The sequence below is a fragment of the Nomascus leucogenys genome, chromosome 5 (assembly GCF_006542625.1).
Source record: "Nomascus leucogenys isolate Asia chromosome 5, Asia_NLE_v1, whole genome shotgun sequence".
NCBI lineage: Eukaryota > Metazoa > Chordata > Mammalia > Primates > Hylobatidae > Nomascus > Nomascus leucogenys.
In genome coordinates, this window is record NC_044385.1 from 69,568,779 (window position 1) to 69,584,360 (window position 15,582).

The following is a 15,582-nucleotide window of genomic DNA, read 5'->3' on the forward strand; positions in this document are numbered from 1 at the left end:
TGGTTGCTGATGGGTGGACCCAGTTGGCCTAGATATTCACTCCCCTTACAACACTGGCTCTGGAGAGAAGTGTAATAGGACTTAATGGCTAGCATAGGGGACTAAGATGTTGCTCATGATGAGAAAATATGGATGGAAAGGCGTACTTGTCCAAAGAGCAAACTGTCATCATCACATAGAACACTAAAAAAAAAAAAAAAAAAAAAAAAAAACAAAAACCCTCTGTATTTAAAAGCCAGTTTTCTATTGTAAGTTCCATTTTTCTTCAAAATAATTTGCTAGGGAAAGTGTCTTGGTTTATTTCTGAAATCTTTACTATGAATGGGAAAAAGTATTTTCTCCCATTGCAGGGGAGAAAAACACTGTTCCCTAAGTGTTAAGTCAGCTGCTTTTCTGGACAAGGAACAAATCTCAGCTGCATTTGGAGCTGACAGTGAGATCAGACAATGGCAGGCGGACTGCCCACTGTAACAGAAACCATCATGGCCGCAGCCATGCTATTCTCTGCCAATCCAGCTGTGTGATGGTGGTTAAAAAGTAATAATAAAATCACCAACCTCAGAATGCTTTCGCCAAATGTCTATGTTCTTGCGCTGGGCTTTCGAGAAATGGTCCCAAGCTTTTTGTCTGGTAGAAGCGTTGAAAACGGCCACAATCTGCTCAACTTTGGTGAACAAGGAAGTCAAACAAGACAAGTAATTTATGTTGTGATCACTATAGGGAAGCAAAGCAAAGACACTAGGAGTCTATGGATGATGTCACAATAGAAACAACATCATCAATATCCATCCAATTTGTGCCTTTCGTACTTACATTTTAGCAAGGTTGGGGATGTCTCCCTTCAAGTCTGTCTCCATAACTTTAGGTTAAAACAAATTCTAAGTATGACTGGGAGAAAGGCATGGGCATCTACTTCCAAGCATTCTTTAGCTGTTGTTTCAATACGTGATTTGGTCTATCTATATACCCAGATCTATAGATATATAGACACTGGTGTTGGCATCCAGATATACAGACAAAGTAATGCCAGGGTTGGGTGCAGAGAAGTGAAGCCAGGGAGAGGTGGCTGAATGAGGAAGAGCCAAACATACCTCATTTTCTCTTTTGGTCTCTATCTCAAGGACTCAATCACAGTCCTCTCAAGACATTATCCTGTCCAAGTTCCAAGTTGGGACAATGAATAGCTGTGCCATATCTCCCCTCAATCTCAGGGGGTCATTTTTCCTCCTTGGCTCCTTTTTCTCCCCCTGTTGCACTGGCTGCAGCCAGCCCTCCAGCCCTCTGGCAGGGAACAGGAACCATAGCCTCTACCTCAAGACAGACCAAAGCTCACCCAACCAGCGGCACTGGCATGCAGGTCTTATTTCAACCACCATGTGGCGCCCTCCATAGCTCCTCATGATCACATTCCATTATCGCTTTCACAAGGCTCCCCGCCCTCTGGCTCCCAAACCACTTGAAGTTCTAACTCTATCATCTTGACTTAATTTAGTACTTCTGCTGCTTCCAGGCCTGGTGCTACTGGACTGGTAAATGTTGAGGGGTTATGAACAAAACTACATAGACAAAGGCACGGGCTCTTAGTAGCGGGTATTACGGGTGGGGCCAACTAATTGTAGACTTAATCTTGCTTAAACAGTTATTGATCCAGTAAGCATGAGATTAAGGAAATTAAAGCACTGAATTAATCATATGATTAAACCTGAACTTCTAAATTTTTAGTTAAGAAGGCACAGTTAAAATTAGCTTCTCAAGGATTCTAACACCCTATCAACATAAATCTTTCAAAGTGATTCCCAAGGCTCTATTATAAAAAAGGACATCAAAGCTCTTCCAAATCTTCTGGTGTCCAAAGAATGTCAAAGAGCAATAGAGTAATCCCCACAGAAGAACAACACTTGGTGCCATAATTTTTAAAATTAGCACACAAAATAAATGCAGGATGGAGCAGAAGGAAAAAAGCAGATTCCATTCACTTACAATATCGTGAATACTTTTCTATGCTGATGAACAACTACTTCTCAATCTATGGCTGATTTTCACAGAGGGCTTTTGTCTTTTTGCTATTAATATTTTTACTATTTTCCACTTCAGGAGGATCCCAACCCCAAATCTCCTTATTTAGCAAAACCTGTCATCATGTCACATGATGAATTTATTTGACTCAATTTTAACAGGAGGATTTGCCTTCAGTTTGACTCATACTCTCCTTGGGCACATGTGGCTTCCCTCCTCGACCTCAGCTGGAAGAACTAAACTCCAGACTAATCACCTGGGGCTGCTCTAAGTGCTGGCCATCAGCTGACCACTGATCCTTAGTGCTCTGGTTGGCTGTCCTGCAGCACAGCCGGCAGAGGAGAGAACCTGTTCCGGTGGATCGCCGGGGCTTTCTGCATGTTTTGTCTGTACACAGGCTGGGATCATTGGGAATTCCAGCTGCCTTCTGTAGGGGCAACATAGAACAGTCAGCCCCAAATCTAGGCTGGCAGGGGTGGTGATCAGGAGATTATTAAAGAGTAATGGGCTTCGTTGCTTATAATAACACAGCTCTTTGACATCATTTAGAAAAGGAAGAACTATGATGTCCTGACACCAGTCCTAAGGGGAAAGGACAATATGGGTTGAGACTGAGTGTTTGGGTGGTAATAGTGAAAATTCTGACATCAGTCAGAGAAGGCTGTTAATAAAAATGAAACACTAAAGAAAAGTATATCTGTTCATAAAAACATGTAAGGGGCCAGAGAAAATGAAGGTAAGGAAGACTAGTAATGCACCTGGAGGAGTATAGAAAAGAAAGAACTAAGAAGAAGGACCCAATGGCCCAATAGTGCACAGGTTTAGGGGTAAAAGGAGATCCCCTAATATCTACTCAAGCCATGTGCTATTAGATATTTCCTGTTTGTGGCTAAGTGCCTCGGTTACTTAGAACACGTTATTACCATATCCCAGGGCATAAGTTCAGTTCATTCATTCATTCAACAAACATCTGGATTCCTGTTAGCTACCAGGAACTTGATTAATTGCTAGAAATATATGATCAAGGCCCAGTCTTGTCCTTGATGCAATCATAGTCTCAGAAGAGAAAGAAAGACAAGCAGATAATTATCCTGTGCAAGAGAGGTGCAGATGACAGCTTTAAAGACACAGAGAAGAGAAGAGAGTAACTAAGTAGATAGGTGGCATTAGAAAACATTCCACAAATAGGGCAACATTTCTGCCAAGTCTTAAATAGTGAAGCAATGCTTGCTTGGCAGAGAAGGCAGGAGTGGCCTGTTCAAAGGCTGGTATAGAGTTGTGGGAGGATGAGTGAAAGTAGCCGTGGGGCTGGGGCTGGGGCTAGTGTTAGGTATGAATCAAGAGGGACCATGTATGCTATCTCTGATTGGGAACTTTATATTGTAACATTGGCTTGGGAGAAATTACAAAGGAATGAATTAAGGCAGAAGCTGTGGCATGGAGTGTGGCACAGGCAGTCATTTGACAGGGAGACTTGATAGGAGGAGGCAGCTGACTTGTTACATGGGAGGAGGAAGAGGGGTGGGAGGTAACACGATGACTGGAGCTGGGAAGTACATCCAAAACTATGAGAACAAGCACCGGTGGAGGGCTGAGAAAGAAGATAATGAATTTGCTTTCGGACATATTGAGTTTGAGATGCCTGAAGACCATCCAAATGGAGCTGAAATATGGATTAGGGGTTCAGAAAGAAGTCAGAATTCAAAGAGATATGGCCAACATTTTCTGGGCCATTCTCAACTTCTTGTATTCTTTTTCAATAGGGTAATTAATTAGATGTAAAACTAAGTGGGATTTAATTTTATACTTATGAACTTAGACACTTTTTTTCCCTATACCAATCAAAAAGCAAAACAAAAACAAAACAAAACAAAATCCAACAAAACCCCAATAACTGTGTAACTCAGGTTTGGAAACCACTCTCACAGTATTCACATGGCCCAGTTTTACTTCTCTCATTGCTGCACACACTGTCCCTGAACCAGCCATTTGTCTTGCAAATGAAAGTTCTTGGGCACACACAAAAAAAGGACTCTGGAGGAGTGCTTTGATCAGCATTAATTCATCATCATTAGGGAAAAAGCACCTCTAAGAGTATGCCCTAATGAATGTCATTCAAAGACAGCATATTTTTAAGCTCATAAATCAGGATGACTACTGGTATTGATGTAAATACACTATTCATTGCTTATAGCAGGAAACACCAGAGAGGAAGTCCATGAATTAAATGACCACTGACTACCTCTCTGGTATAATTCATACTATTTACTCTATCTATATACGATAAAACCTGTTAAGAAGTTACTATCTGAACAGGCTCTTCAAAACTTTGCTTCTCAGAGAAAGATATAACCCAGCAAACAAGATGGCATTGGCATTTGTTCAAAACAAGTAGCTTATAGAAGTGTTGCGGGCAGAACAAATTGAGACCCACTCCCTACCCAATGCCTTCACCACCTCAGTGGTCTACAGAGTAGTGGCCAGAGGCCCCACACAATCCTGTATCAGATAAAAAGCATAGATTCTGTTTGACTGCCACTTACTTACTCAAGAAAGTATGCTCAAAAGTTTTGTAGGTAAAGGAAATTTTTTTTCTTTGAGGGATAACATTTTCCCAGATCTTTTATTAGCAACTGAAAGAACTCTCCATCAGAAAATTTAAATTTACCCCTCACACTTTGCAAATCTTTCCCCCCAATTCTATGTTTTAATTGTTTTGCCTAAATTAGGTTATTTGAGGATCATAAGAAAATTAAAAATGATAAATTCTTCAGAAGTATGCCTGAATGCCAGTTTTAGATATCACAGTAGAGCCCCTAGCATACCTAGCAGCTGTAAGTGACCCTAAGGGCAGGATAAACAGAGCCTTGATGAAGTTGCTAATCACTCCATACAGCTGCAAACCCTCACTAGTGGCTATTCATTAGCTTACACATGTGTATGTGTGGAGATACATACACTCACCTATCATACACACATTACACACATATATGTATATATTCTTCCAGTTTTAAACAAACCTATAAGATTAATTTAACAACTTCTTTTGCACTTTTCCCCACCCCAAAATGTCTGGACATTTGCTGAGTTTAGAGCACACTTCTTACTGATAGAGAACTTTACAGACTGTCATGAGAAGCACTGGTCTTTAGCCTTCTCAGGGAAGGAAAGCTCAGAACAGGACATCCATTTATCCAGGAACAGACCACACTGAAGCAAGCTCCCTGGGAAAAAGCAGCCACTGGGTGCAAAAGCTCAGATTTCTGGGCTGCACAAGACTCCTGAATTTTGAGCTCTGGGCAGGAATGCATGGGAGATGAAAGAGAAAGGTTAGAGTCCTCCAGAGAACAGGAACACAGCCCTTTTCCCTTCATGTCTTGCCGACTGCCTTCTTTCTCACAGGCCCTGCACCTCTTATATTCCTTGTTCCAGCTAAATAGCGGTCAAAGAGCCTTAATCCAGTTAGTGTTCCAAATATCTGGAGAAACTGATTAAGTCCTTAAAGGCAGTAGGCTTGCCTAAATAAAGCACCTCAAACAAATCTTCCAAGCTTAGTTTTGTTTTTTAATGTTATCTGGGCTCATGTTAGAGCCTCAACTCTGCAGGGTACAGAGGACATTTTTCTTTCTTTAAGGGAGAACATTTTCCCAAATCCTCTATGAATAGCCCATGAGAGATTTTCAAAGGCATATGACACAAATGAAATAGTTGACCTCTCCCACCCCAGCTTGTTTTTGTTGTTTTAAAATACTAATAGCTAGGGGAGAAGGGACAGAAGAAAAGTGTAAGGCTTTAGATGTAGTGCTGGAATTGGTGAGCCTTGGCTCTAGACTGAAGAATTAGAATGGAGGGAATGCAGTAAGTGATTCCAGCTCTCAGGATACCCAGAGGAACAAGACAAAGACCAAGGGAGCAGCGGTAAGTGTTGGACAGCACATAAGAGGAAGCTGCTGCTATAAAAGAGATTCCCAGACAGACTCCTGCACATTCACTCGGGTTCTGGGTCTTGAGCATGAAGGAGATGGCAGTCAGCCTGGCAGAAAGCCCAGGAAACAGAGAATGAATACGGTCAAACCCATACTTTAAGGAGGCATGGACCGGAATTTCAAATTGAGGAGGAAAAGGGCATTCTGGGGTTTTGTCTTAAGATATGTAAAAAAAGCCTCACGTGACATTGTGAGTCCATTACAGCCCTCTTAAAACCGAGGCCAAAACACCAACAGCAGACATCATATTTCTGAACTTCCTGGCTAGATGAGGCCAGATATTTGTTTCTTTTAGGGCAGCATCCCCAACATTTTTGGCACCAGGAAATGGTTTTGTGGAAGACAGTTTTTCCATGGACAGGGGGTTGGGGATGGTTTGGGGATGAAACTGTTCCACTTCAGATCATCGTTAGTTAGATTCTCATAGGGAGCATGCAGCCTAGATCCCCTGCATGCACAGTTCACAATAGGGTTCACACTCCTGTGTGAATCTAATGCCGCTGCTGATCTAACAGGAGGCAGAGCTCAGGCGGCAATGCTCACTCACCTGGTGCTCACTTCCTGCTGTGCGGCCCAGTTCCTAACAGGCCATGGACAGTACTGGCCCAGGGGCTGGGGACCTCTGTTTTAGGGAATAGAATTTGAATAGAATAAAGAGAAACCTACTGATCACAGTATATAAAAAACAGGATGTTTTAGGCAAATTTCAAGCAAGCAAGAAATGATCAAATTGTTCAAATAAAACAGAAAGATATTAGGCATATAGTGACTTTTAAAGATTTGCATCACTCCAAGTATACTCCAGAGAATTGTAGAGCACTTTATTAATACATATATTTAAAAATTTTGGAAAGTAAAGCAATCCATGAGATTATAAATCTAATAGTTCCTCAAAATATATAGCATTTATTAAGCTTTTTAAATCCAATAAATCTCCTGCCTAGATTACCCCTACTGACTAAATGAAAGTAATGTATGTACAGAAGAAAAAAGGGACGATATAAAAAAAAGTCTACCTTCCCATCTTGACAACTCTACCAATTTCTCTTTTTAAAGGTAACCAGTAACCACTATTAACAGATCCTACCACATCCATCCAGAAAATAAGGTTATGCATATAGTACAAACAGTGTGTACTTTTCTATGAGAAACCTTTTTTACTTACACAAAGGAGCTAATATTATATACGCTATTCTGTACCTTGCTTTTTTCACTTAATATATCTTGGAAATCTATTCATATGTATGTTATCAATAAGGCTGCTATAAACATCTTCCAACATATCTTCTGAAATCCTTACATAAATATCTTTATAAAAAATTCCTAGCAGTAGAAAGGCTAGATAAAAGAGCACCTGAATTTTTAATTTTGAAAGGTACTGGCAAGTTACACTCTATGTCCCTGAAGTGTTTTTCAGTTTGTTTCTCTTACCCTTTGCCAACAGTGCATAATCAAATTTAGCTTTTGCCATTCCTGATAGACGACAGAAGGCATGAATTACATGGTGACCAATTGTCTGCACCAGTGATATGTATGTTTGCAGTTTCCATTACAAATAACAGAAACAAGTCCAGACTCATTGAGCCTGCCCTGTATTCAGTTGTTGGCTCAATGCTAAGAGTCATCACAGCAGCAGGAGGAGAGATCTGGTTTCTGGGGATCTTTTCTTCTTTGTGACCCTCAAAATGGCAACCCTGATCTCCTCTGGGTCTCCACTAACTCCCTTAATGGTTATGAAAATCATATAATGGTAATAGGAGATTTCTTTCTTTTTGAGACGGAGTCTCACTGTCACCCAGCCTGAAGTGCAATGGCATGATCTCGGCTCACTGCAACCTCAGCCTTTCGGGTTCAAGTGATTCTCCAGCCTCAGCCTTCCGAGTAGCTGGTATTACAGGTGCACACCACCACACCCGGCTAATTTTTGTATTTTTAGTAGAGACGGGGTTTCACCATGTTGGCCAGGCTGGTCTCGAACTCCTGACCTCAAGTGATCCGTCCGCCTCGGCCTCCCAAAGTGCTGGGATTACAGGCATAAGCCACCGTGCCCAGCCCTGTGATAGGCAATTTCTAATTACTTAGCCCTTACTGGGCCAGGCACTATGCTTGATGATTTAAAACAGTAGTTATCAAAGTGTGGCTCCTGGACCAGCATCATCAGCATCACTTGAGAACTCACTAGAAAGGCAAACACTCAGACCCCAGACCTACCAAAGGAGAAACTCTAGGGATGGGGCCCAACAGACTCTGCTTTAACAAGCTCTCTGCATGATTCCAAGGCATGCTAAAGTTTGAGAACCTCTGATGTAACACATTATCTTACCTAAGTTTTCCAACAACCCTCTGAGGTAGGTGCTAGTATGAACGCCCATTTCATTGATGAAGAAACTGAGGTTCACTGAGACGAATATTTACTTGTCCAAGGTCATGTATTTAGAAGTGGTGAAGTTGGCAATGGAAATTACATCTGTCCAACTTCAAATCATGTATTTATACCCATTATATGATGGGCCAAAGTCTTACGAGCTCTGTGGTGTGTAATGTGCTAGACTTTGTACTAGACATTGGGGATAAAAAGGGCCAAATATGCAGCTGGTCCTTGAGCTGCTCAGAGTCCCTGGGGGAGACAACATATACATGATTGAATCGCAAGATGAGAATTGCTTAAGAGAGCTGCAGAGGGTGCCAAGGGAGGCCAAGAAAGGCTTAAAGGACCCCTTGGCTGAAACTTGCAGGTAGGCTGAATTTTCAATGCAAACAAGCCAAACATTGGAGGTTGTGATGGAGCAGGAAGCTGCATTTACCGCTCTACAAAAGTGTATTGAGGAACATGAGCCACAGTGCAGAAGAATCAAAGTGTCTGGAAAAAAGGTCCCTACTTCTTTTGTGTCTACCAGGCTGGAACCAATTTCTCTCAGTGTGTGCCCTCAGCCTTCTCATTTTGTCTAAAATCCAGTCTGTCCTACTTTTTTTGAAATAAAAGCCATTGAATAAGCCTCAGCAGGGGAAACTTACAGAGGTGGGGCCAAGGGAGTGTTTTTATGAATACAACACTGTTTTGGGGGTTACATGTAGAGGGAAAGACAGAGTTGGGGAACCTGTGTTAGTCACGTCTTAGCTCCAACACTAACTAGCTGTGTGACCTGAAGAAAGTGTCCATCTGTTTGAATCCCAAGGCAAAGGGGGCTGGGCTAGACCATCCTGAATCTCCTTTCTGGCTCTGGGAGCCTTTAGAACAGGGCTTGGCAAACTTTATAAGGAAAGGAACAGATAGCAATTATTTTTGGCTTTGCAGGTCATACTTCTACCTTGCTATAGAAGGTGTCTACACACATAAGTGGTTTCTCTCCTTAAATAGAAATCCTCTCACTTTGTCTGTGGCTACTCTTTCATGATTCTCCCCAGGTAAAATTTTCTTTGGTTGGAAAACAAACACTAAGTTGTACTTCTCTTTCAGTTACGCAGAGTCAAGAACACATCATCTCTGCTTTAAAGTAACTTTACTGACACCTTACTTTTCCTCAATTTGAAAGTGTCCTGGTTTTAAAAAATCTTTGTAAAAATTTTTTTACACATGGATTTTGTCCAGTGTAGCTCAGAGACTGTTTCCCAGAGTACCCCAATGCTATCAACACACATTCCCCTCGCCTGATGTGGGGCAGTGGCTAGAGTCCAGTCCTAGACCTGGGCTCATATCAAAGTGACAGAGTTTTCATCTTTAGCTTCCAGAAGTTATACCTTTCCTGAATTGCTGTATTTCACTTAATATGCACTCCAATTCTTTATTGTTCCAGAGTGTTAAGACTTGATTTCTATCTTACATTTTGGTATTATTAAAGATTTTTTTAAAAAACATAATGATTTGACTCAGTGTATATATTTTCCATGAGACTGAAAGGAAGGATACAAAAAAGAAAAAAAGACTCATTTCAGTTCTGGCAGGGATAGTGTCCCCACCATCACCTTTGGCATCCTGTGAAAACAGAACATTCTGTGCTCATCCTTGATGCTGAAGTTTTTATACATATTATTTTCTCTGGATATTTATTCCCTGAGACCAAAGAGGTATTTTTTTTAATGGAAATAATGTTTCCAGCACTTAATGCATTGGCAAATACAGCCATCAGTACAATTTTGAGGAGAAATAGAAAACCTGTCACATTGCTAAAGCAGTTATGGGGAATTTTTTTCCCATGGATGAACTACAGCAATGACTGCTACAGACATGGGAAAACATTTTAACACTTCATAAAATTCCTTTTCGACAGCAGGGGACATAGAAGCCAAATTTCCCTTGGTGGAAATAAAAAATGTTTGGCTGAGATGTTCCTAAGAAGTAAATGATTTTAGAAAGAGCTTTTCAGGCAGAAGAAATGTGGACGAGGACACCAATCTGCCTAAAAGTGGGATCACAGTACACAGAGATCAGAAACCCCTCACATTTCACTCTAGCACTTAGCACACAACCTGACACTTGATAAATATTTGTGGAATGAATTTAATCATTCATTCAGACACTTGAGGCTTTTACGATTTTACCCAAGAAGATAGATGAGGGGGTGACGGTAGAGAACTGTCAGTGCCCTGCGCAGCTGTCTTTGACAATAATTCTGACCAATCTTCAGTACCTGCAGAATCCAATGCACATAATCTCAGGGTTGAAATGTGGCTTAAAATTCACAGTGTAGCCCAGGAGGAGTAACCTTCACAGCCAGGTATAGGCAGAACATTTGCACGGAGTAATATCTGATCACCTGTTCTATGATCACTTTAGGAGCTTTGAACCTCATGGTTGGGTCCTGGAAGATACCTGTATTTAGATATCCAGAGATGATAAAGGATCCACATGGTTGATATAAGAACTGTGGAATCTTAAGGGTGGAAAGGAACCTTAAGGGATTATCTAGTTAAACCCTTTTATTACAGAGATGAGAAAAAGGAGACTGAAGTTGCTTAAAAGACTTTCCCAAAGTCATAAGGCTAATTAATGGTCAAACTTGGATCAGAACCAGATCTCTCTACCCAGTCAAAAGTCTTTCCACCATTTGCAGCTTTTAAGACCTAAGATGAGGCTGATGCCATTTCCTATCACAAATGTATAAAGCAAAGTTGCATGATAGTTCTAACCTTTCCAATCTCCAGGTTGAAATAATATTGGTAACAGTACTCTAATACTCCTACTGTAAAATTCTCAACTAAAGTATATGCTGTATGCTCTACTTTAAAGAGAATGGCATATTAGAGCTAAGATAATTGAGATCATGGTTTACTAAAAAACACTTAGGCTGTGTTCTGCAATATTAGGTTCTAGCCCAATTTTCAGCACCATTTTCCTTTCCACCTGTGATTGGTCAACAACCAATATTTTTTTTCTTAGGTCTTCTATGTGCTTACAAGAATTATGCCAGGTCCAGAAGTGGCACAGTGAGGTAGAAAAGAGAACAGTAAGTGGTCCATGTCTCTATTTAGCCTAAAATCTTGCTAGAGGCAAAAGCAAGCAAACAAACCAATAAACTTGATGCACATAAAATAATCAGAAAATAAGTAAGTGCTCAAGTAGATAGTATTAATAAGTGCTGCACATCAAAAAGCTTATCCACCATAATCAAGTGGGCTTCATCCCTGGGATGCAAGGCTGGTTCAACATACGCAAATCAATAAATGTAATCCAGCATATAAACAGAACCAAAGACAAAAACCACATGATTATCTCAATAGATGCAGAAAAGGCCTTTGACAAAATTCAACAACCCTTCATGCTAAAAACTCTCAATAAATTAGGTATTGATGGGACGTATCTCAAAATAATAAGAGCTATCTATGACAAACCCACAGCCAATATCATACTGAATGGGCAAAAACTGGAAGCATTCCCTTTGAAAACTGGCACAAGACAGGGATGCCCTCTCTCACCACTCCTATTCAACATAGTGCTGGAAGTTCTGGCCAGAGCAATCAGGCAGGAGAAGGAAATTAAGGGTATTCAATTAGGAAAAGAGGAAGTCAAACTGTCCCTGTTTGCAGATGACATGATTGTATATCTAGAAAACCCCATTGTCTCAGCCCAAAATCTCCTTAAGCTGATTAGCAACTTCAGCAAAGTCTCAGGATACAAAATCAATGTACAAAAATCACAAGCATTCTTGTACACCAATCACAGACAAACAGAGAGCCAAATCATGAGTGAACTCCCATTCACAATTGCTTCAAAGAGAATAAAATACCTAGGAATCCAACTTACAAGGGATGTGAAGGACCTCTTCAAGGAGAACTACAAACCACTGCTCAATGAAATACAAGAGGATACAAACAAATGGAAGAACATTCATGCTCATGGGTTGGAAGAATCAATATCGTGAAAATAGCCATACTGCCCAAGGTAATTTATAGATTCAATGCCATCCCCATCAAGCTACCAATGACTTTCTTCACAGAATTGGAAAAAACTACTTTAAAGTTCATATGGAACCAAAAAAGAGCCCGCATCGCCAAGTCAATCCTAAGCCAAAAGAACAAAGCTGGAGGCATCACCCTACCTGACTTCAAACTATACTACAAGGCTACAGTAACCAAAACAGCATGGTACTGGTACCACAACAGAGATATAGATCAATGGAACAGAACAGAGCCCTCAGAAATGATGCCGCATACCTACAACTATCTGATCTTTGACAAACCTGACAAAAACAAGAAATGGGGAAAGGATTCCCTATTTAATAAATGGTGCTGGGAAAACTGGCTAGCCATATGTAGAAAGCTGAAACTGGATCCCTTCCTTACACCTTACACAAAAATTAATTCAAGATGTATTAAAGACTTAAATGTTAGACCTAAAACCATTAAAATCCTATAAGAAAACCTAGGCAATACCATTCAGGACATAGGCATGGGCAAGGACTTCATGTCTAAAACAACAAAAGCAATGGCAACAAAAGCCAAAATTGACAAATGGGATCTAATTAAACTAAAGAGCTTCTGCACAGCAAAAGAAACTACCATCAGAGTGAACAGGCAACCTACAGAATGGGAGAAAATTTTTGCAACCTACTCACCTGACAAAGGGCTAATATCCAGAATCTACAATGAACTCAAACAAATTTACAAGAAAAAAACAAACAACCCCATCAAAAAGTGGCCAAAGGACATGAACAGACACTTCTCAAAAGAAGACATTTATGCAGCCAAAAAACACATGAAGAAATGCTCATCATCACTGGCCATCAGAGAAATGCAAATCAAAACCACAGTGAGATACCATCTCACACCAGTTAGAATGGCCATCATTAAAAAAGCAGGAAACAACAGGTGCTGGAGAGGATGTGGAGAAATAGGAACACTTTTACACTGTTGGTGGGACTGTAAACTAGTTCAACCATTGTGGAAGTCAGTGTGGCGATTCCTCAGGGATCTAGAACTAGAAATACCATTTGACCCAGCCATCCCATTACTGGGTATATACCCAAAGGACTACAAATCATGCTGCTATAAAGACACATGCACACGTATGTTTATTGCAGCACTATTCACAATAGCAAAGAGTTGGAACCAACCCAAATGTCCAACAACGATAGACTGGATTAAGAAAATGTGGCACATATACACCATGGAATACTATGCAGCCATAAAAAATGATGAGTTCGTGTCCTTTGTAGGGACATGGATGAAACTGGAAAACATCATTCTCAGTAAACTATCGCAAGGACAAAAAACCAAACACCGCATGTTCTCACTCATAGGTGGGAATTGAACAATGAGAACTCATGGACACAGGAAAGGGAACATGACACTCCGGGGACTGTTGTGAGGTGGGGGGAGGGGGGAGGGACAGCATTAGGAGATATACCTAATGCTAAATGACAACTTAATGGGTGCAGGAAATCAACATGGCACATGGATACATATGTAACAAACCTGCACGTTGTGCACGTGTACCCTAAAACCTAAATTATAATAAAAAAAAAAAAACAAGTGCTGCAGAAGGTAGGTGAAAGGGAGATGATTATGGGTTATAATGGATAAACAAGGTTTCATGGAGGAAATGTGATAGAAGTGGGCTTGAATTTTGGCACTTGGAGGAGGGAAAATAGTTCAGGCAAGGGAAACAGCACAAGCAAATGTGTGGAGGTAGGAAAGAGGGTAGTGCCAGAAGCAAATACTTCATTTTCTAGCCAGATAGCAGCATTTATACTCAGTGTGATGCCAGCACATCTCTTCAACTCTACCTATAAGCTGTACGTTTACATTTATAACATTCTTAATTTTCATTTTATACACACACACACACACACACACAAACACACACTTAGAAAGCAAACTGTACAAAGAGCCAAGAGTCTTGGTTCTAATCTGCCTATAAACTACTAAATGACCAAGGCCTCTCACATCTTCTGAGCCTCAGTTTCCTCCTCTGTAAAATGAAAGGGTTTGGCCCAACCCTTTAAGGTCCCTCTTAGCTCTAACATTCTATAATTTCTGCTTTTTATCCATGCTCATTATATGTATGGCACATATTCTTAAATTAATATTAATCAACCCTTCTGCACTGCTGCTGGCTTTCCCATTTGCCTTTTCTCCAGTTTGTTCCCTTCTCTCTTACCAGGAAGCATGTTGGGAAAGTAGCAAAATAGGGATATCATGGAATGTTTAAATTTTTATTAGATATGTGTGTGTTGTAATTGTAAAAAGGCATGCAAAACTTATCATCTTGGCATGCATATGAAAAACTGAATGTGGTAGTTAGTCCATGCTTCCTGAACTTTATAAACAGCTCCTGTATGAGCTTTCAAATCACAAGCTTTGTTCATAACTGAGAGACTGAAAGTGGGCAGGCCTATGGGGTGTTCCTGTGAAGCATAAATTTTTAAAAAGCAAAGATCAAAACTCCGATGTCTCTTAGTTGGAAAATCTGGGGAAGTTTCTGGCAAATAGACGGGTTAAGAAATGACATAAAGATGAGACTAGGATGCTATTGGGATAAAGTGACATGACAAAGATGATTTACCTGTGCCGAAATATTTTTCTCTTTCTTCTATATCTAGCAAATGAGGTCTATCCAGCTGGCCCAGAAGGGAGGAGAAAGCCCCAGGTGCCATAGCAGGATAGATGATGTCCTCATCTAACGTCTTTCATAACTGGACATCCATGTTCAGAAGTGAAAAACTGCCCCACAAAGAAGTGAATGGATGCCGTACTCCCCAAAGTTCGGGTTGGGTTTAATTACAGCCCCCTGACACTTTAAGCCAAGACTTTGCTAAAAACAATGACTGTTTGATATCTAATAGCTGGTCCTGGGGTGAAGACCAGAGATATAAAAAAGGTTAGAACTTTCATAAATATAGGCAGAACTAAACACCATCAAAGCTAGAGGGTAACTGATGGACTTTGATGGAGACCTTTAAATAAATCACAACTTTTTCTTTACATTATTATTAATGATTTGTGATGTTTTTCAAAAAACTTTTGTTCAGCACTGAACTTCAGGAACGGTGGCTGGAGAGCAATCTAGGCCAAACATTTGAGCCTATGGGTCCTTTCCAAATGAAAGCAAGAACAAGTACAGAAGCACGGAAAGGAGATAGGT

General features: G+C 40.5%; 1 protein-coding gene across 3 annotated transcripts in view; it reads right to left on the reverse strand.

Moving 5' to 3' along the window:
* The window catches only part of ENOX1 (ecto-NOX disulfide-thiol exchanger 1), a 597,960-nt gene that overhangs the window by 117,324 nt on the left and 465,054 nt on the right, over positions 1–15,582 (reverse strand). For all 3 annotated transcript variants that reach the window (XM_030813342.1, XM_030813340.1, XM_030813341.1), the window contains one exon: positions 558–664. In XM_030813342.1, the coding sequence (XP_030669202.1) occupies positions 558–664 (107 nt within the window). The remainder of the gene's footprint in view (positions 1–557; positions 665–15,582) is intronic.